This window comes from Bubalus bubalis, chromosome 9, assembly GCF_019923935.1.
Source record: "Bubalus bubalis isolate 160015118507 breed Murrah chromosome 9, NDDB_SH_1, whole genome shotgun sequence".
NCBI classification, from domain to species: Eukaryota; Metazoa; Chordata; class Mammalia; order Artiodactyla; family Bovidae; genus Bubalus; species Bubalus bubalis.
In genome coordinates, this window is record NC_059165.1 from 35,677,352 (window position 1) to 35,700,469 (window position 23,118).

The 23,118-nt window shown below is 38.7% G+C and overlaps 1 protein-coding gene across 2 annotated transcripts; it reads right to left on the reverse strand.

Annotated features, from left to right (window-relative positions):
- Positions 1 to 5,804: 5,804 nt before the first annotated feature.
- Positions 5,805 to 13,124, reverse strand: CCNG1 (cyclin G1). 2 transcript variants are annotated; one of them, XM_006067697.4, is made up of 7 exons: positions 12,901 to 13,124; positions 11,382 to 11,645; positions 9,217 to 9,470; positions 8,578 to 8,656; positions 8,399 to 8,497; positions 7,990 to 8,184; positions 5,805 to 7,027 (listed from the first exon to the last, which is right to left on the reverse strand). In XM_006067697.4, exons 2-6 carry the CDS (start codon positions 11,643 to 11,645, stop codon positions 7,993 to 7,995), a joined length of 888 nt encoding a protein of 295 aa, XP_006067759.1. In that variant the 5' UTR covers positions 12,901 to 13,124; the 3' UTR covers positions 5,805 to 7,027; positions 7,990 to 7,992. The 2 variants fall into 2 exon arrangements, with proteins under 2 accessions (XP_006067759.1, XP_044803294.1); XM_044947359.2 differs by lacking the exon at positions 11,382 to 11,645.
- Positions 13,125 to 23,118: the final 9,994 nt, after the last annotated feature.

Here is a 23,118-nt window from a genome sequence, read left to right on the forward strand (position 1 = left end):
TTTATTAGGTATTATAACTCTAGAGGTGATTTACAGTATCAGGGAGGATGTGGGTAGATTATATGTAGGTTATATGCAAACATGATGTCATATTATTGAACATCTGTGGATTTTGATGTTTGAGGGGATTGCTGGCTCCAATACCCTGCAGAAGCTGAGGGACAACTATACTTAGATCATTGATGAAGTGGTGTCTGCCCATCTTCTCCACTACGAAGCCATTCTTTCATGCTTATGACTATATTTTGTGTGATGTAGTTTCAAAGTACTACCTTGTTTCTCATCAAGCTTTAAATACATGTCTTATATAATACACACTCATTATTTCCACTTTATTCATTGAGTAAAAATCTATTATTCCCATTACTTTTATCCTCAAAATTTTTCTAGATTTGGCCAGTGGAAATTTCTTGTAGATGGCTTTTATGTCCTTTTGGCATGTTCCCATTATTATTTGAGCAATTTCTTATTCTCTGGCATAAGATATTCCAGGCTTCTTATGCTTTCCCTACCCTTGGCCAAGAATCAGCCGTTTTTCCAGAGTCCTGGTTTTCTGTGAAGAATGGTGTTTAGAAACCAGGATCTGTTAGCAGTTGCTGTTTGTGTGTGTATTATGCATATGTTTACATCTATACATTTATGTCTACATATATGTTGAAAACCATGAGTTCACACTTAAACATTGATTTCTGACCCCATGGGGTTCATTTTGCTCTCTCCCATTATACAAAACTTTCAACGTGAGATACCTGATTCTTGTTATCCTTAATATATTTGGTTCCCCATTCTAGGTCATCTTCCCATGTGAATGCTTTTCTCAATCTGCTCAGCCTCCAACACCCTGTGCTAAGCAGAGGTACCTGTTTCACTTGCTTGGTTTCTGATGCCCCACTTGTCCACTGCAGCCCAGGCACACCCTTTGGCAAGATACCTGTGTTGTTCATTTTGCCCAATAACTTAAAGGATGAATGGGGAAGAGATTTTTTTTTTTTGACATTAAAACTTTTTTTAATATATTTTGAATAAACATAAGTAAAATTAGTTTGTAGTTTTGTGAATTTTAACTTACATAGATATATGTGTGAAAGTGAAGTCGCTCAGTTGTGTTCGACTTTTCGCAACCCCATGGACTGTAGCCTACCAGGCTCCTCCATCCATGGGATTTTCCAGGCAAGAGTACTGGAGTGGTCTGCTATTTCCTTCTCCAGGAGATCTTCCTAACCCAGGGATTGAACCCAGGTCTCCCGCATTGTAGGCAGACGCTTTACCGTCTGAGCCACCAGGGAAGTCTAGATATATGTGTGAACACCTCCAAAATCAGGAAACTAAACAGTTCTATCACCACAAAATCTCCTTCATGTTCTCTTTATAGTCACACCCTACTCCTAGCCTCAAACCCTGGAGTCCACTGATTTTAGTCTCTGCCTCTATATTTTGTTTTTTTCAAGAATTTCATTGAAATAGAATCATATGTAATCCTTTTTAAAAGATAGCTTTGAGAGAGAATTCACATCCCATATACTTTATTCATATAAAGTATATAATTTCTCAGTGGTTTTTAGTATAGTCATATATTCAACTATCACCATAGTCAACTTTAATTTTCATCACCTCAAAAAAACCAAACCCATACTTTTTTCTTATATTTTGGCTGTGCTGAGTCTTCATTGCGGTGCTTAGTTGCCTGTGGCATGTGAGATCTTAGTTCCCTGCCTGGGATTGAACCCAGGCCCCCCTGCACTGGACGGCAGACTCTTAACCACTGGATCACCAGGGAAATCCCTAAAACCTGTATTTTCTTAACTAACCCTCCACACATACACCCAACCCCCTCAATCATTCACTACTTACTTTTCACCTCAGATTTCTCTGTTACGGATATTTCATATACATGGAGTCATAATGTGGCCTTTTGTTTCTGGTTTCTTTAACTTACATAAGGTTTTAGAAGTTCATCCATGTTCTAGAATGTCAGCGCTTCATTCTGTCTGGCTGGATGATATTCCATTGTATGATTACCACATTATTTACCCATTTGTCAGTTGATGGACATCTGGGAGGTTTCCACTGTTTGGCTACTATGAATATGCTATAAACATTGAACTACAAATTTTTATGTACATCTATTATTTCCTTACAGAGGAGTGTAATCTCAAGTTTTTCAAAAACTTTAATCATTTGAGGAGGATTGTTTGTTTTCCAATCATGTTTGTTTTCCAAAGCAGCTACACCATTTTACATTCCCACCAGCAGTATGAGTTTCAGTTTCTCCATAACACTTAATGTGATTTTTTGATCTTGGCCATCCTAGTGAATGTGGAGTGGTATCACGCTGTGGTTTTCATTTGCATTTCTCTGATGGCTAATTATTTTGAACATCTTATATTGTACTTATTGACCATTTGTGTTATCTTCCTTGAAAAAAATGTCTATTCAGATCCTTTGCCCATTTTTAATGGGTTATCTGCCTCTTTAATATTGAAGTGTAAAAGTTCTTATATATATTCTGGAGACAAGTCCTTTATCATATATGATTTGCATATATTTTCTTTTTGTATAGATTTTCACTTTCTCAACAGTGCCTTTTGAAGCCTGAATGCTGTTTTGATACAGTCTAATTCAATCATGTTTCTGGTGTCATGTCTAAGAATTCTGAAATCCCAGGTTACAAGGATTTTCCTCCCAATGTTTTCTTCTAAAAGTTTTATATTTTTATCTTTTACATTTAGATCTGTGACCTATTTTTTTTTTTTTTTTTTGGAGAAGCTGTGAAATATAGGTGGAGTTTCATTTTTTAGCATATAGATATCCAGTTGTTTCAAAATCATTTGTTGAAAAGGGTATTCATTCTCCATTAAATTGTTTTTGCACTTTTCACAAAAATCAATTGCTATTTATATGGGTCTGTTTTTGGTCTCTGTTCTATACCATGAATCGGTGTGTCTTTCCCTTCACAAATACAACACTGCCTTTAAGTCTTAAAATTGGGTAGCATGATTCCTTCAACTTTTTCAGAATTGGTTTGGCTGTGTTAATTTTCTTTGCTTTTTCATGTAAAGTTTAGAATGAGCTAGTCTATCTACAACAAAAAGTCCTGAAATTTCCACTGGAATAGCATGTCTTCTGATCCATGAACATGGGGCATCTCTTCATTTAGCCCCTCTGATTTAGATCATTTTATTGTTTTCTGCTTCTAGAACCTTTACATCTTATATTTATTCCTAAGTGTTCATTTTCTGGAGATGTTGTAAGTTATTTCCTTTTGAAACTTTTTGATCCTGTGACTTTGTTAGTTGTCTCCTTGGAAATTTTTGCATAAACCACAGACAGGAAAGTTTTTGTCTGCTCTAGTTTGTAGTCTTTTGTTTCCTTTTCTTGCTTCATTGTACTTGCTAGAAAAAGAGGTGGTGGAAATGGCCATCCCTGTCTTGTTCTAGATGTTAGTTTTGAAAGCATTCTAACATTAAGTATTATGTTAACTGTATGAATTCTCTCAAATGCTTTTTTCTGTATCAGTTGATCCTTTTTTTTTTTCTTCCTTTAGACTCTTAGTATGGTGGATTATATTGATTTTCTAATTTTGAACCTGCTTCTCTCTCCCATCCTTTTCATTCCTAAAATTTCTTATCAGTCTTGCTAGAAGTTTATCTGTTGCTCTTTTCAAACCCCAATTTTTAAATTTTAATTAGCCTTATTGTTTCAGTTTCATACACTTTTTTTTTTTTTTACACATCCTTCTTCAGACTTTCTTCCTTGTGCTTGCTTTGGGTTTGTTTTGCTCTTTTTCTAGTTTCTTAAAATAGAAATTTACTAGTTTTGAGACCTTTTTTAGCAAAAATGATTGATACTATGATTACTAAGCACTGCTTTAGCTGAATTCCATGTATTTTGATATTTTCATTAAGTTCAAAATACATTCTCTTTTTAGACTTTCCCTTACAGGAATGGATTATTCATAGATGTTTCTTATTTAACTTCCAAGTGTTTGGAGATTGTCCTTTTAACTGTTTTCTAGTTTTATGGTCAGGGAACACGTTTTATATGATTTTAGTGCATTTCTTGGTTTGTTTATGACCCAGGATATATTCTCTCTTGGTGACTATGCCACATTCACTTGAAAAGAATGCTTATTCTATTTTGGGATGAATTTTAAATAAAGTAGATCCATATGGTTGTTGGTACTTTTCAGTCCTACATCCTTGTTGGTTTTCCAGTACTATACGTTACTGAGTGGATCTTTTAAGCCTGCAACTGGAGCTTTGTCCATATGACCTTTCACTGCTGTTAGTCTGTATTACTTCTTGTATTTTTAAGCTCTGATGTTAGGTGCATACATATTTAAGACTCATATCTTGGCGAATTGATTCTTTTATCATTTTTTAATGTCCTTTATTCCTATTAACTTTGATACAATTTCACATAAGTCCATTTAATCTATTTTGGGAAGTAATGCGCAGAGTGTTTAGGAACATAGCCTGAGTCACAATTGCCTGGATTTGAATCTCACATCCAAGTACAGGTATGTGACCTTGGGCTTATCTCTTACCTGCTCTGCTGTTCTGGTTTATTTGTAAATGGGATAATCTCATTCAGTTTGGAGAATAACATGAAATGATTCATCTAAAATATCTGACAATAGTACCTGACAGTAAAAACTATCACTGCTAACCACAAATGTTAGATCAGAAATACCTAGTTTTTAAAAAGTATGCCACATAATTTAAAAAAGGTTAAAGTGCCTATTTTAAAAAACAGCACTTATGAAAACAAGGATTATTCAATATATCTAACCTGAGTCAAATAAAATAGGAACCTTCTTTTATAAGTTTTTCTTTATTCAGTAATTCCTTACAGTATCTACTTTCTAGCTTGTTAGTTATATGAACAGTTCAAAATCATATATTAATAATTAACAAGCAGTCTAACCAGACTAATACAATACTTGGCGGTTGCCTGTCATTACCAACCACCTGCTGGAATCCTGTTTAATTAGGTAAGAGGGTCAAACAGAACTACAGACGGGCTGAATCTGAGGGTGATTTAGTATTAAGGACAGTCATAACAGTGATGGGGTAGTCCATGTGGTGATGGTGGTAAAGAACCCACCTGCCAATGCAGGAGACTGACACGGATTCGATCCCTGGGTCGGGAAGATGCCCTGGAGGAAGGCATGGAAACCCACTCCAGTGTTCTTGCCTGAAGAATTTCATGGACAGAGGAGCCTCGCGGGTTACAGTCCATAGGGTCACAAAGAGTACAGACATGACTGAAGTGACTTGGCATGCCCATACAATGGAACCTAAATAATAAAAGTGACCAACAATGCATAAGCAAGTTTTTGATGCATATTAAGCATATTTAATTGTCATCATCTTGTGTTTATCTTTAAAAAACCACTAGAAAGCAAAGTGTCAATTAGGTAATAGCTATACTATCATAACTTTTTTTCCTTACCATGCATCTTGTTGTTGTTCAGTCCTAAGTTATGTCTGACTCTTTGTGACCCCACGGACTGTAGTCCACCAGGCTCCTTTGTCCATGGGATTTCCCAGGCAAGAATACAGTTTCCCAGGTTGCCATTTCCGTCTCTAGGGGATATTCCCAGACCAGGGATCAAACCTATGCCTCCTGCATTGGCAGGATTCTTCACCAGTTAGCCACCAGGGAAGCCCACCATGCATCTAACTTTAGTGCTAAATTGAAAGTGAGTGGAGACAGCTTTTTATTGTGGTGCTATTATCACATTGCCAAAATAGTTAATTACATTAGAAGAGAAACAAATAGAAAACCACCTGGCAAAGGAATGCATTTCAGTAACTTTATTGAAAGGTATATCCCTTAGTACCAAAACATAATGGGAGTTGGTTAGGTTACCTCTGGCAACTCAAAATTAACACTGATGTATTTAAAATATTGAAATTTATCAGTATTTTGGAAAAACTGTAAAGTTATCCATAAAACATGGTTTACCAAAGTATAAGATACACTGTGGTTCTTTGGTTCATTTTCTAATGCCTCTATAACCATAAAATGATGTCAAAATTGGGTACAGCCATCCTGGATGGATTCAGGCTACACACTGCATTGAGTAACTCTCTGCAACACTTTAACCCTGTAGATCTCCAAACACTACACCTCAGCAACCTTATAATTACGAAGATGCCTACTTTCTTAATACTTGCTTTTGGCACACAGTAGGGGCAATTAATGTAAGTATATTCTCTTCCTTTTAAGCAAAATTCTAAGTTAGAACCAAGTTTTATAAAAAGAGTCCTCAGTAAAAACTGATGGAGTGTTAAAAAGTTTTCAGAGTGATGCTAATTTGTTTTGAGTTACTAGTACAGTAAAAACTAATTTTCTTGATGGGACTAGACTGAGGCAGTAAATTTTGTATAAAACTTTTAAAATCATGGATACAAACATCACCTGTTTTCTAGAAAAATATTAAAGATAACATGCCAAAATTAACGAGTTGGTAGTTTTGCTTTACATAAATGCCCTCAAATTTAAATGTGATTTCTATATAGCAGTAAGGTCCACATCTCTGGGTTAATAACTACTTGCATTATAGGTGCCAAGAAACTAACTATTCTCACTGTCTAGAATAGTGACCCTTATTGTGCCTTAAAAAGTGCATTTGTGAAATGGTGGTTTTGATGTAAACCTCATAGTTTAAATTTAAGTAGGTTACCCTTTTTAAACACCACCTAAATACAATATATTGACCCAATATAGAAACTTGGATCAATGTCAGAAATGAAGATTCACAGTTTACCTTTCCAGGCTTGTCATTTGCATTTCACATTTATACTGTTATTTTGATTTGTATGTTTCATAGGTGAATTCAAATTTGAGTAATTCCACTATAGGGTAATGTTAATTAGGCAGTTTTCCCAAATCTGAGAACACCGATGCTAATCTAGTTGTGATGTTTTGAGGCTTCACAGCTTAAATCCGTTATATTATGGAATCCACAGCTCAGGATTGTGGAGAAAGGCTTCAGAAGTTTTTTGTTGCTGTAATCATCCTATTTAACAAACAAATAAACCAAGTTATCAGAAGTCTGCCAAACACAAATTTTACTACCTGTTAAAATATCTAAGATTCATAATCATGTCTTATGTAGATGTGTTCTATGTTCACATTTAGTTTTGGTAGGAAGAAAGTTAAATCACCACTGTTGAGTTAAACTTAGATGGTAAGAAAGTCTATCATATATTCCTGAGGAGGTTTACATTTTTTATGCATGTAAATACTTTCCACTGTTCAACTCTTAGAGCAATGATACACAACTACAGTGCTGAGACACCCTGGCAGTTTCCAAAGACCCAGTGTAGAAACCACCTGTCCTAACTTATTTTTCTTTAAGTATAACACCCAAGTTCATACTGATTTTCCTAGTAAGCTAATAGTCTCAAATTAGTTCAATGTATGGTTCAAAATTTTGGTCCTGTTCTTTTACTCAGGCTTGTGTAACTTTAAGTGAAATAAAGGTGGAGTCTACATGTAACAAAATAATATGCAATTAGAAAAAAACAAAACACTGTTTTAGTGCTACTTTTAAAGTTTACATTATTAAGGAGGATGTGGCTTTGTAAGCTGATAATTTAATGAAATGGCTAACGTATATTTCAAAGTTTAGATAATTCCTTACTCTTGGGATGTTGTATTGATACCTTGAATGTAGTGTGCTTGGTCACTAATTTGGGTCAAACTCTTTGTGACCCCATGGACCCCACCAGGCTCATACGTCCATGGGATTTTCCTGGCAAGAAGACTGGGGTGGATTGCCATTTCCTCCACGAATGTAGTAAATGCCCTCAAATATTAGCTGATTAGATCAGTGAGGTCATTTTCCCCTTTGCTATTCCAACTCCATTTTGTTTATTTTGAAAATAATTCAGACTTATATTCTTGAATTGTAGAAGAAAATTATATAGCATTAGAAAATTTTCTCTAACGTGGAGGATAACTACAAACCACATTTACCAATTAAGGGACCGTTTCAGGAATTGTTGGAAGGTGGGTTATCCTGTAGTAACTATGCCTCAGTTGCCGTGCAGTACGCCCAGAAACAATCCATTTCAACTTCTGAACATTTGGTTTGGCACACTTGTTCGATGAATATTCAGCTAAACACTTGGATACAAGCTCTTGCCAGAAAGTCAAATCTCTGCCACTGATCTGTACGTAAATTAAAAAAAAAATGTTAATAGTCCTATAGTTTTCATTATAGTAATTAATAATTACAATCTTATTAACATGTCTTTCCTTATCAAAAAAAATTTAAGTTACTTAAGTTTCAAGCAAACACATGACATCTCACTTTACTTTAGGAACAAGTGGTTTAGTTTTTTTTACAGCTGTGAATAGGATTTAGGCTATGACCTTGACATACCTTGGAATGTTTCTGAAGATGTTCTACTCCTTCTGTTAACTCTATATACTTCTGTGCTTGGATCTCCAATGCGATGATAGACAATGCCAACACAGACGGCTAAAAGAGATTCATTTTAAAGTAAATGTTGAATATGAAAATAGGTATATAAACAAATTTAATCTTTATAAAATATTTACCTTTGCTTTAGAAAATATGATCCTGCAGTAACATGCCTTAAGTTGGGCTTCTAGTCTTTCAAAATTAAGGCTACTCTTCCTTTAAAGAGAAAATGAAATTTTATGTAGGTAATTTTACATCAAATCAAAAGAAATTTTTAGAAAAATAATGAAGTCAATTTTAAAGTGAAGATTATGCACACTTATCATAGAAAAATGAATTATGTGAAGAAGTTTCCTTCCTTCAGAGACATTAACTTAAGGATACCATAGATGAATTTTAAATAATTTGGGCCAAAAAAGAAAAATTTATTCTACAACTACCAAGGTTTCTTTTCATTTTAATAAATCTATTTTTGAATTGAAAGTTTCTTTTTCCATAAATTCATGTTAGATGCTTGTCTATTAGGTTCTGTAAGTTAACTAGCCTATAAATGGAAAATGTAATGTTAAAGACTTTACCATTTTAAGAATTCAAAGACTCCAAGAAGCTACTTTTGACTGAATGTCTCCTCACTTTTGCTGGAGAGTAAAGTGAAACTCAAGGGGCTTAGCTGTCATTTTACTTGATTGAAATTCTCCCAGCATACTGATTTTATGAAACATTCAGATAATATTCTGGTTTCTACATCTCCTTTGTTGAAAACAAAGCTCACATACCTTTCATGTGGCACGTTCTCTTGAAGGAGTGAGTAATAGAGCTGTAGAAACTGAAAGGCAGTAGTAGCTTTGACTTTCCAACACACCTTCTCCAATACAATCTTCTCCATTCTCATCAAGTCTGAAACCGTGAACCTGTACTGGCTTATTCGGATCAAGTCAGTTGCCAATGGGACATTCCTTTCCTCTTCTGTTGATTTTACAGCCAGATAGAAGCAGCTTAGTCCAACACACCCAAGGTGCTTGGGCTGTACCTGAAAAGACAATAAGTCCATCTCTATCTTATTTCAATTAAAAAAAAAAGTATAATCTAGAACTCAGACCCATCACTTTGAAAAATGTATTTGTGAGGTGAATTTCTCAGTGGCAAAGGACTTAGCAAGATTCACTGATGCCTCAACTGTAGGCTGTTAACCATATGCACCCACTTGGAACCAATTTTTGAGTAAATGGAGTAAGTTTCAGTGTACTGTTTGGCTTTAGCATGTAACAATTCTTAGTTCTTTTGGTTTTTTAAATCACTGAAGAATGATAAGCAGTAAGTTATTTGGTCAAAGACTCATATGAGGATTGAAATATCTTACAGCTTATACACAAAATTTCTTTTTAGAATGTTGTGTTTTTCCAGGCTGTTTTCTTTGTAGTAATACTTGTGAAATGTTTTTAAGTACCGTGACACATACTGTTTACTCTACCTGTAAAGCTCTATTCACTACCAAGCTTTTAAATTTGTCCATCATTTTCTGAATGTCTACAATCAAAATTCTATCCAGTTTATTTAAAAAGCTTTATTTTGGCTATGCTGAGTCTTCCTTGCTGTGCGGGCTCTCTCTAGCTGTGGAGAATGGGGCCTATTCTTCATTGTGGTGTGTGGGCTTCTCATTGTGGTGGCTTCTCTGTTGCAGTGCATGGGCTCCAGGGTGTGCGGCTTCTGGGGTCTAGACCACAGGCTCAGTAGCTCTGGCACATGAGCTTAGTTGTGTGGCCGCATGTGAGATCTTACCAGACCAGGGGTTGAACCCCAGTCTCCTGCATGGGCAGGTGGATTTTTTACCACTGAGCCACCAGGGAAGCCCTCAATCCACTTTAAGTTTCAGCTCAACTGAAGCTTTAAAAAGCTTTTACCAGTATTTGGGCTCTCCTCTTCTTAGAACCCCTTCAGCAATATATTTATATTTCGTTTGAAGTATAATGTAATTCTTTTCTTATTATTCCTTGTACTAATGATAGTTATAAGTGCAACCATTACTCCCACTAAGATTATAATATACTTAAGGAACAGATGCATGTCATTCACCTGTGACACATTTAGAATTAAAGGTAGTGCCTACACATGGTGTCTAAAAGAGTTGTTTAATTAGACTGTTGAACAAGTTTCTTGAACCATTCAACAAACATTGAGCTCTTTCCATATATGTTGTATTCTGTTAGGTACTTTGAATAAAACATGAGTTTCATTTTAAGTGTCACATTATCTCATTATCTACCAACAACCATGGACACCGAGAAGTCAGATGTATTTTTAATAATTAAACTCTGAAAGCTACACAGATGTCCTGCTTATCCAATACAGGGTAACAACTGTGTATCTGCTCCTTCAGAAGATACTCTCTACTATATGCAAACTTAGGCTGGAAATGCCAAGCATAGGCATGACTTGGGTAAATGTAAGGCTAAACCAGTTGGAACTTTATTATATATGAACAAAGATCAAGAAATATACTCTACTGATCAGATGGTAGACATCATGAACAAAAAGGAAAAAAAAAACAAATTCTAATTTTTAACCCACAATCTAGCATTCTGCCTTTAACACATTTCTTAAAAACAACAGTAAACAAATGAAAATACCCAGACTATCAAACAAGACTTAAAAAATTTTACAACAGCCAGCTCTCCTACTGGGAGGCTTTACAATGATTTGATATTAGACTATTATTCAATGTCAGAAGTTAAGTTTAATAGCTGATGCATTACTCTTGATTAAAAGGAAGAATATTCATCAATGCTATAGCACACAGAATTACCACAACGTTTTGGTTACTTGCCGAAAACAACAAAAAAATGGTCAAGTTATGAATACCAGCCCAAAGCTGGCAATACCATCTCCAAAACACATTGAGCAAAATCACGAAATACTCAGGGTAATGCAGCTTTAAACATACCTTCATTTTAGACAGGAATCTGTCCAGTAAATTCACAGCTAGAGAAAATGTCTCCGTGTCAAAGCCAAAGAACTGAGTTAGACTAAGAAGATCTTTTACTTCAAAGTCCCTCAGTCTTGCAGTCATTCTAAGGCCATTATCATGTGCAGATTCAATTAGTCTCAAGCCGCAGACCTTTGGCTGACATCTCAACTCCTGTTCCAACAGGGCATTCAGCTGGTGTAGCAGTTTCTGAGAGTCAGTTGTTGTCAGTACCTCTATCATCTATATATAGAACAAAGCCCAGAAAGGAGTGAAAGAACAGCCCTTCCTGTCCTGCCAGGTGCCTTATAACACAAGCCTCCCCTCTCTCAATGCTATTAGTGAATCTCAGTCATTGCAAAGGGCCATCTGTTATTCTCCCCCTCCCCAACCAGTTGGTTACATCCATCCTAAATTGTGACTTCCTAGACGGCCTTTTCAAAAAAAAAATTAATGAATAAAAATAAATAAATGCTAATCTTCATGCCCAAACTTTGAAATTAGACGGTAGTATGTATTCTGCCGCTTAGTAACAATGTGAACTATTCAAGTTAGTCAATTTTTCTTAGTCCTCAATTCCTAATCTGTTAATAGGTTATTACCCATTTCATAGACTTATGTGAAATGAGTAATATATTGCTTGCTACGCAAGAGAAACGAGTTCGATCTCTGGGTTGGGAAGATCCTGTGGAGAGGGTATGGCTACCCACTCCAGTATTCTTGCTTGGAGAATTCCATGAACGCCCGAGCCTGGCGGGCGACAGTCTATAGGGTCGCAAAGAATCGGACACGACTGAGTGACTAACACGTTCAGTTTCAGGTACACAGGTATCTAGCACATATAATAGGTGCCTAATAAACACCTGGGCAATATTAACGAGCTTATTTATAGTCTGTAAAACGAGGCAATATCTGCGTCTTTAAATGGCTGTTAAGAGTAAACAAGATGATTCAACTAAAGAGTTTAGCATAGTGCTTGGCACTCAGTGTTCAGCAACTGTTAACTTTTATTGATGTTACGAAAGGAAACTCAGGTGTTAAGAGCACACGCAGTGGGAACAGGAGGCTAATCCATCCTGAAAGAGGAACCTGGGAGTTTCATTAATTTAGGGCAATACTGAACGCCCACTATGCCCCAGGCACAAGATATATGGACAGTCCCTCTCCACAACAACCGAAAGGCAGGAAGCAAAGCATCTTCAGGGTTGAGCGACGGAAGAGGTGGACAAATGTGGAATCACAATCTTCAGGGATCCAACTCTTTCGCCCCCGGGCTGGTGCCTGGGACCACGCCAACTTGACATTAAGACGCCTAGGGAGGTCTAATCTGGCCCCGCCCCTCCAGGCTCGGACTAGCCTGAACTTGTTGCTCGGTCTAAAGTTAACCGAGGAAAAGGGCGCGAGGCGAACCCTCCACCCCGGCCCCTTACCCCCACCCCGCGCCCCCAACCCTGCTCCGTAGCTGCACCCTGCAATCAACCCCGAAATCCCAGCTCACCTTGATCGCGACTGCAGCTCCTCAGCGGTAACCACCCTCCCCGGGCCTGCTCTCACCTCACCCCACGATATTAGATCCGAGAGGCCTACGAGGCGAGAGGACTCGCGGGCAAGAGGGGACAGGCCCGGGGAGGGGGAGCCGTCTTGGGTGGGGGTTTCTGCAGCGCCGCCGAGACGACACTGCCCTTTTCTGGGCCAGTTCGGAGCCGAAGGGGCCGCGCCTGGCCTTCCGAGTAATATATTGGAGGGCGGGGCTTTCTCGCTGCGATGGGAGGTGGGGAAGTGGGAAGCATTTCCCCGCTAATTGGTGTAAGTCTTTTGATGGATGGCTCCCGCTGTCCAAAGAGGGCTGGTCAGTAGAGGGAAGATGTCCGGCCAATCAGCACACGTTTTTCCTTATCCCCGGAGTCAAATTCTCCGCCCCTTGAGACCACGCCCCTGCCTCTAAGCGTCTCTCATTGGAGGATTTCCCCAAGTGTCTTCGATGAAGAGGAGGAGTTAACCGCTGCGTTCACTAACCCAGGCCCGGGTAAGGCCTCAGCTGGCAAAAGGATTGGCCGGAATATCGTTCCAGAATGTACTGGGAGTTTTCATTCAGTTCCGTTTAGTAGAGTGGTTCTGCTGTCTTTCACAGTGGCTAGTTCTAACAAAAAAGTGAAACCCCTATTTTTCTTTACAGATGGAGAGGTGGTGGGTTTTCTGTGGTGTGGTTTGTGAAGTTTCTAGAAGTTTCCCCATGTGCGCTTTGGAAATCACTGGGTCCTTGCCTTATTTTGCTTTTTGTAAAATTTAATCAAAGAGTGGAGTTGGGCTACATAGATTCTTGGTCTTCCTGAATTTCCTGAATTTGAATTGTGAACGAATTAGAAAAGTTGGTAGTTCTATAGTGGCTTAAAACGAAAGGTATGTGGTTGACCCTTAAGAGGAATGAGTAGACCAGAATGATTGCAGTGATTAAAAATCTGAGTCCACAGATCCCGTATGTGAAGCGATATTATTCTTTTTATTTACTGGCCATGAACTTAATCTCTGCTTGTGAGCCTCTGCCTGGTAAGTGGGAAAATAATTAGTTTGAAGCGTTCTTGGACTCCTTCCCTCCTTTTTTCCCTATTCTCACAAATGCGAAGGATCTGCATTAAAAAGGGGTTGAGGATTGGAGAAGGAGGAGTTGGTTATCATTTCTCATGGACTGTATGTACTTTGACGTCTCTGTTCTCATGGCCTCTTCCTGGTTAGTGGCTACCTGGGTTTTGAAAAAATGAGAATCTGAAAGGACATCTCTGTTGTTTGCCCTGCCAGGTGCTTCCCCGAGGCAAATGACAGGCAAATGACGCAGAACCAAGCCTTGAAACGGGGGCAGAGTTATGAGGAGAAAAGGGTAGGGAAAACCAGGGAGAAAAAGTTAATGCCTCAAAAATATTATCGCTAAAGCATCACTGGGTCCGTTTGTCAAAGCTCCGTTTGTCAAAGGTCCGACCAAGGAAGGGTCCTTGGTCCTCCTTGAAAATGAACTCATGAAATGAGTATAAAAGGGCAATTTAAAACATTTGCTGCTACTGCTGCTGCTAAGTTACTTTAGTCGTGTCCGACTCTGTGTAACCCCATGGACGGCAGCCCACCAGGCTCCCCCGTCCCTGGGATTCTCCAGGCAAGAACACTGGAGTGGGTTGTCATTTCCTTTTCCAATGCATGAAAGTGAAAAGTGAAAGGGAAGTCGCTCCGTCATGTCTGACTCTCAGCGACCCCATGGACTGCAGCCTACCAGGCTCCTCCGTCCATGGGATTTTCCAGGCAAGAGTACTGGAGTGGGGTGCCATTGCCTTCTCCGTTAAAACATTAAAAAAAATTCTTTTTACAGTAATGCGTGAGTTTACAAATGTACATATTTCTCCTTTAGTAACAAAGGAACCAGTTAGGAACCAAATTAGGAATATAGGTGTGTGTGTATATATATATATATATATATATATATATATATATATGCACTCTTTAACTATTTACTGAAGACGTATTGTATGCCAGTGGAGGATGGGATATACTAGTTCCTGCCCTTGTGGAACCTGTGGTTTTGTGGATAATATAAACCGATTTGTTTTGAAGTCACAGATTACTAACTAGGTTTTAGACTTTTAGCAACTTTTTAATCACATTGAGTTTCCATTGTCGTTTCTTAAAAAAAATAGGAGCTAAATACACTTTATTCATAGTGCTGTCAGGAGGATTAAATAATACAAAGTACAAAAAGAGGTAGGCATTATGCCCAGAGCACAGTAAGTACTTGATAAATAGTATCCTTTATTGCTAACATTTCTTTTGAAATGTTTTGCTAAAGGATGTATTTAATTCTGTTTTATCTATTTTAGACTTAGTCTTCTAGAATCAGATTGTTAGAATTATTTGTTATTGTTGTTGTTTAGTTGCTAAGTCATGTCTGACTCTTTGCAAATCCGTGGACTGTAGCCCACCAGGCTCCTCTGTCCATTCGTTCTCTTGGCAAGAATACTGGAGTGGGTTGCCATTTCCATCTCCAGTAGAATTGTTTACTTAACACTAATAAAAGTATCTAAAGTGCATGTATTAATTTCTATGCCTTTTATACTTAAAATTTTCACAGCAGCCTTAGGTAATATATCACTGTTTATGTAATAAAAATGTTTCTCTTACATTATGATCTTATTATTACTTTTTATTAAAACCTGAAATTCCCTGTATGAAAAAAACTGTTTCAGTAGTACTGAAGAAGCATTGATTAAATATAAATCAAATCAAATGAACATTTTTTACCTTTTCTCCTAACCTCTCACCTCCACTGTCATTTTTATTTGATAATAGAATACAGACTGTCATTTAAATAACTTAAAAAGCCTAATTAGCAAAATGTGCAAGTGTAAGACAGTTATGTACTACTGTAAAAGAAAAAAAAAATGAGCCTTTTGTTAACTGTGATTTTATTTTTAAAGACTTGTAGGTTGAGTGATGAGACTATCGGGAATCTTTTAAAGGACTGACTTCCAGGCTATTTTCTAGGCTCAGTGATATATTCAGCTGTCAGTTTCATACTTCCTTCTCCATCAACAGTTAAGTGCAGGAAGAACCAAAGCTCAGAATAATGGCCTTAAGGCTGGGCAAAAATCCAATACAGTAAGAGGAGGCTTTAATCATACTCTCTACATTACAGACTATTGAAGTACCTCGAGCAGCAAAAAATTATAACAAGCAGGTAAACATTGATGGCTTGTCAAATGCTGCCCTAGCTGTGGGAACTTCCTCCTTGGTTCTGCTTCTATCCTGGAGACTGGAGGAATCTTTGCACTTCTCCTTCTGTTGAGGCTCTCTGACATATGTCCAGAACTTCGGAATGTAGGCTTGTCCAACAGTGACGAGGGCCAAAAAAATGAGGATCAAAGGGATCACAGCTGAATTGTCTTCCCCTCTACTTCCTGATCCTTCTTGGAAACTACTTATTACAGCACCCCCCCATGTATCCAGATGTTCTCTGGTGCATCTGCTCTGTCTTAGAAGAGAACTTGCTAGATCGTGGCTTCACGCAGTCTTTGTTGATCTCTGGGATAGTTTGGGGCTGAGAAATTGTGTATAGTTTGGGTGGTGATGGAAAGGCAGGGAAAAGGATACACAGAAATCAGATTACTATCATTTGTAAAATAGAGTGGAAACCTGCTATATAGCTCAGGAAGCTCAACTTGGTACCCGTGGTGACCAAGACGGGTGGCATGGAGGGGGGAGTCAGAGGGAGGTCCAAAGGAGAGGGGATATATGTATACATATAGCTGATTCACTTTGTGTGTGTGTGTGCTCAGTCATATCTGACTCTTTGCGACCCTATGGACCGGAGCCCTCCTGGCTTCTCTGTCCATGGGATCCTCCAGGCAACAATACTGGAGTGGGTTGCCATGCCCGCCTCCAAGGGATCCTCGTGACCCAGGAATTGAACCCAAGTCTCTTATGTCTCCTGCATTGACAGGCGGGTTCTTTACCACTAGTGCCACCTGGGAAGTGACTCACTCTGTAGTAGTGCAGAAACTCCCACAACATTGTAAAGTGATTATATGCCAATAAAAACAAAATTAAAATAAAGAATGCCCAGTTAAATATATATATATAATATTATATAAAATTATATCTATAAATTTTACACAATATATATTATATAAATAAAATTATATATTTATTATACATCATATAAAATTGTACAATATATAAAATTATATATATATAAAAAATAAAATAGACTGGTAATTTCAATTATATCTTGCCTTTGAGAGATTCTAGCTACCTCAGATAAAGTCACCCTTTCCAATTAATTGAGATATTCACTGGAAAAATAAACTTTGTCAAGTAACCACTGCCTGGTTATATAAAGATACCTGGAGACATTGGATGGAGATCTTCCACTTGCTTGTATTTAGTCTAATGGCCATAGACTCTGTTGAGTACAGGGCACAAAGCAAAGATCAGCCAATAGTCAAGAGTTTATGTTTATTACGTATTTCCCATGTGCTAAACTTAAACACACATGACCTTATTTAGTCCTCTAACAACTGTGATATTATCTTGAGAAATGAGGAATATCTTGTATATTTCTTAGTTGCTACATATGCTTAACTGTTTTACTGTTTACTAAATGTACTTAACACGGCTTCCCAGGTGGTGCAGTGGTGAAGAATCTGCCTGCCAATACAGGAGACCCAAGAGATGCAGGTTCAATCCCTGGGTCAGAAAGATCCCTGGGAGTAGAAAATGGCAACCAACCCTAGTGTTTGGCAACCTACTCCAGTATTTTTGCCAGGAAAATTCCATGGACAGAGGAGTCTGGTGGGCTACAGTCCATAAGGTCGCAAAAAGTCACACTTGATTGAGCTACTGAATGTGTGTGTGCGTGGGCACACACACACACACACACACACACACACACACACACACAAATATACTTAACAAAAAACTTGAATTTTGATTTTACAGTATTAAAAAAAAGTTGTAACATTGTAAACTGACTCCTCAACTTCAATACTCATTACCATTTTGCCCATGCTGTCCTTTTACTTTCTGTTTGTCCAGCATTCAATGCATATTTATTGAGGACTTTCTGGATGCCAGACCATTGTGTTCTGTAGTCTCAGATTAAAAATGTTAACGATTTTGGGCAGTAGGGTGTGTTGATCGTTGTTCTCTGTGACGATAGTGGTTGGAAGGATCAGCTGGGTAATTCTCCAGGGGCCATCTGTTTCTTTTTTGAAGGTGTCTCTGGGGTCTGCTGCTTTGGTAGGAGAAGGACGGATTGGGGATGGATAATAAGTTCCCACTGGAGAAGGGAATGGCAAACCACTTCAGTGTTCTTGCCTTGATAATCCGATGAACAGTATGAAAAGGCAAAATGACAGGATACTGAAAGAGAAACTCCCCAGGTCAGTAGGTGCCCAATATGCTACTGGAGATCAGTGGAGAAATAACTCAGGAAAGAATGAAGGGATGGAGCCAAAGCAAAAAGAATACCCAGTTGTGGATGTGACTGGTGATAGAAGCAAGGTCTGATGCTGTAAAGAGCAATACTGCATAAGAACCTGGAATGTCAGGTCCATGAATCAAGGCAAATTGGAAGTGGTCAAACAGGAGATGGCAAGAGTGAACGTCGATGTTCTAGGAATCAGTGAACTAAAATGGACTGGAATGGGTGAATTTAACTCAGATGACCATTATATCTACTACTGCAGGCAGGAATCCCTTAGAAGAAATGGAGTACCCACCATAGTCAACAAAAGACTCTGAAATGCAGTACTTGGATGCAATCTCAAAAACGACAGAATGATCTCTATTCGTTTGCAAAGCAACCCATTCAATATCACGGTAATCCAAGTCTATGCCCCAACCAGTAATGCCGAAGAAGCTGAAGTTGAACGGTTCTATGAAGCCTACAAGACCTTTTAGGACTAACAGCCAAAAAAGATGTCCTTTTCATTATAGGGTACTGGAAACCAAAAGTAGGAAGTCAAGAAACACCTGCAGTAACAGGCAAATTTGGTCTTGGAATATGGAATGAGGCAGGGCAAAGGCTAATAGAATTTTGTCAAGAGAACGCACTGGTCATAGCAAACATCCTCTTCCAACAACACAAGAGAAGACTCTACACATGGACATCACCAGATGGTCAACACCAAAATCAGACTGATTATATTCTTTGCAGCCAAAGATGGAGAAGCTCTATACAGTCAGCAAAAACAAGACCGGGAGCTGACTGTGGCTCAGATCATGACTCCTTATTGCCAAATTCAGGCTTAAGTTGAAGAAAGTAGGGAAAACCACTAGACCATTCAGGTATGACCTAAATCAAATCCCTTATGATTATACAGTGGAAGTGAGAAATAGATTGAAGGGACTAGATCTGAGAGTGTGCCTGATGAACTATGGATGGAGGTTCATGACATTGTACAGGAGACAGGGATCAAGACCATCCCCATGGAAAAGAAATGCAAAAAAGCAAAATGGCTGTCTGGGGAGGCCTTACAAATAGTTGTGAAAAGAAGAGAAGCGAAAAGCAAAGGAGAAAAGGAAAGATATAAGCATCTGAATGCAGAGTTCCAAAGAATAGCAAGAAGAGATAGGAAAGCCTTCTTCAGTGATCAATGCAAAGAAATAGAGGAAAACAACAGAATGGGAAAGACTAGAGATCTCTGCAAGAAAATTAGAGATACTAAGGGAACATTTCATGCAAAAACGAGCTTGATAAAGGACAGAAGTGGTATGGACCTAACAGAAGCAGAAGATATTAAGAACAGGTGGCAAGAATACACAGAAGAACTGTACAAAAAAGATCTTCACAACCAAGATAATCATGATGGTATGGTCACTCAGAGCCAGACATTCTGGAATGTGAAGTCAAGTGGGCCTTAGAAAGCATCACTGCGAACAAAGCTAGTGGAGGTGATGGAATTCCAGTTGAGCTCTTTCAAGTCCTGAAAGACGATGCTGTGAAAGTGTTTCACTCAATATGCCAGCAAATTTGGAAAACTCAGCGGTGGCCACAGGACTGGAAAGGTCAGTTTTCATTCCAATCCCAAAGAAAGGCAATGCCAAAGAATGCTCAAACTACCGCACAATTGCTCTCATCTCACATGCTAGTAAAGTAATGCTCAAAATTCTCCAAGCCAGGCTTCAACAATACGTGAACTGTGAACTTTCAGATGTTCAAGCTGGTTTCAGAAAAGGCAGAGGAACCAGAGATCAAATTGCCAACATCCGCTGGCTCATCGAAAAAGCAAAAGAGTTCCAGAAAAACAGCTATTTCTGCTTTATTGACTATGCCAAAGCCTTCGACTGTGTGGGTGACAATAAACTGTGGAAAATTCTGAACGAGATGGGAATACCAGACCACCTGACCTGCCTCTTGAGAAACCTATATACAGGTCAGTAAGCAACAGTTAGAACTGGACATAGAACAACAGGCTGGTTCCAAATAGGAAAAGGAGTACGTCAAGGCTGTATATTGTCACCCTGCTTATTTAACTTCCATGCAGAGTACATCATGAGAAACGCTGGGCTGGAAGAAGCACAAGCTGGAATCAAGATAGCCGGGAGAAATATCAATAACCTCAGATATGCAGATGACACCACCCTTATGGCAGAAAGTGAAGAGGAACTCAAAAGCCTCTTGATGAAAGTGAAAGAAGAGAGTGAAAAAGTTGGCTTAAAGCTCAACATTCAGAAGACGAAGATCATGGCATCTGGTCCCATCACTTCACGGGAAATAGATGGGGAACCAGTGGAAACAGTGTCAGACTTTATTTTTCTGGGCTCCAAAATCACTGCAGATGGTGACTGCAGCCATGAAATTAAAAGACGCTTACTCCTTGGAAGGAAAGTTATGACCAACCTAGATAGCATATTCAAAAGCAGAGACATTACTTTGCCAACAAAGGTTCGTCTAGTCAAGGCTATAGTTTTTCCTGTGGTTATGTATGGATGTGAGAGTTGGACTGTGAAGAAAGCTGAGTGCCGAAGAATTGATGCTTTTGAACTGTGGTGTTGGAGAAGACTCTTGAGAGTCCCTTGGACTGCAAGGAGATCCAACCAGTCCATTCTAAAGGAGATCAGCCCTGGGTGTTCTTTGGAAGGAATGATGCTAAAGCTGAAACTCCAGTACTTTGGCCACCTCATGCAAAGAGTTGGCTCATGGGAAAAGACTCTGATGCTGGGAGGGATTGGGGGCAGGAGGAGAAGGGGATGACAGAGGATGGGATGGCTGGATGGCATCACTGACTCGATAGACGTGAGTCTGAGTGAACTCTGGGAGTTGGTGATGGACAGGGAGGCCTGGCGTGCTTCGTTTCATGGGGTCTCAAAGAGTTGGACATGACTGAGCGACTGAAGTGAACTGAACTGAACTGAATAAGTTCCCTTCCTTATTCAGATATCTTTTTATGCTGCTAACCTTCCTTACAAAAGCATGTACACGCACACGCACACACCCCTCTACAAAAAATTTTGACAGAGTTGAGGTTTGGAAAATGAATACTTTCCTTTTTTATTGGAGTATAATTGCTTTACAATGTTGTGTTAGTCTCTGCTATACTAAGAACTCAAACAGCTATATGTATACATATATCCCCTTTCTCTTGGGCCTCCCTCTCACCCCACCACCATCGCACTGCTCACAGAGCATGGAGCTGAGCACTGAACTGAGTTCCTTTTACTATATAGCAGGTTCCCACTAGCTATTTGTTTTACACACGTGTGTGTGTGCTCAGTCATGTCTGACTCTTTGTGACCCCATGGACTGTTGCCCACCAGGCTCCTGTGTCCATAAGATTTTCCAGGTAAGAATACTGGAGTGGGTTCCCATTTCCTCCTCCAGGGAATCTTCCCAACCCAGGAATCAAACCTGAGTCTCCTGCATTGGTAGATGGATTCTTTACCACCGAGCCACCTTGGAAATCCCTGTTTTACACATGATAGTGTTTGTATGTTAATCCTACTTTCCCAGTTCATCCCACCCTCCCCTTCCCCCTCACCCCCTGTCCACATGTCATTTCTCTATGTCTGCATTTCTGTTCCTGGCCTCCACATGTTTATCTGTACCATTTCTTTAGATCCCACATTTATGTGTTAATATACAGTATTTGTTTTTCTCTTTCTGACTTATTACACTCTGTATGACAGCTCTAGGTCCATCGACATCTCTGTAGATGTCCCAATTTTATCCTTTTTTATGGCTGAGTAATATTCCATTGTATGTATGTACTATCCCATGTATGTACCACATTTCCTTTATTCATTCATCTGTTGATGGACATTTAGATTGTGTCCATGTCCTGGCTATTGTAAATAGTGCTGCAATGAACTTCAGGGTACATGTGTTTTTCTACATTATGATTTTCTCAGGGTATATGCCCAGTACTGGGGTTGTTCTATTTTTAGTTTTTTTAAGGACTGTCCATACTGGCTCCATAGACACATATCTCCATAGTGTCCATATCAACTTACATTCCCTCCAGTAGTGCAAGAGTATTCCCTTTTCTCCACACCTTCTCCAGCATTTGTAGTTTGTAGATTTTTTGATGATGGCCATTCTGACCAGAGTGAGGTGATACCTTATGTAGTTTTGATTTGCATTTCTCTAATAATTTAGAGAATGTTTTCTTGTGCCTTTTGGCCATCTGTATGTTTTCTTTGGAGAAATTTTCTCATCTAGCTTTATTGTTCCTTTGCATTGCACTAGAATAAGGGACCTCATAGGCCAGAACCTTTATTCTCTAGATTGGCCTTAATTGCTTGGAGTCACCCACTTTCCTCATTTCTTTACCTTTTAACTCTTTAACTTTTGATCTGAGTTTTGATTTAGCCAAATTAAGAGGTTGGTGCAAAGGACATTGCAGACAAAAGCAGCAGTATGTGCAAAGACACAGAGGAAAGAGACTAAGATTTCTGTAAGTGAAATATAGATTAGTCTGGCTAAAGCATGGAGGGTGTCTGAGGGGTGTTTAGCAATGAGATGGGGAATGAAGCATTTGCTTATCCTAAAGGACCAGTAGTCATATATACTATTATTGGGATGTTGAACTTTAAAGGCTTCTAGGAACCAACCATGGAATTTAAAGAGAATACCACATTGGATTTGTGCTTTAGAATGACCATTTGGCATCAGTGTGAAAACTGGAAAGAGGGAACCAAGAGTAGAGTTCACATCAGATCAGATCAGATCAGTCGC

What these genes read in the sequence shown, in the direction of transcription:
- CCNG1 (XM_006067697.4), bottom strand. Translation starts at nt 11,645, where the DNA reads ATGATAGAGGTACTGACAACAACTGACTCTCAGAAACTGCTACACCAG. An exon ending in GATTCCTGTCTAAAATGAAG is followed by an intron (nt 9,471 to 11,381) that starts GTATGTTTAAAG and finishes TTGTCTTTTCAG; the next exon opens with GTACAGCCCAAGCACCTTGG. An exon ending in GAGAACGTGCCACATGAAAG is followed by an intron (nt 8,657 to 9,216) that starts GTATGTGAGCTT and finishes TTCTCTTTAAAG; the next exon opens with GAAGAGTAGCCTTAATTTTG.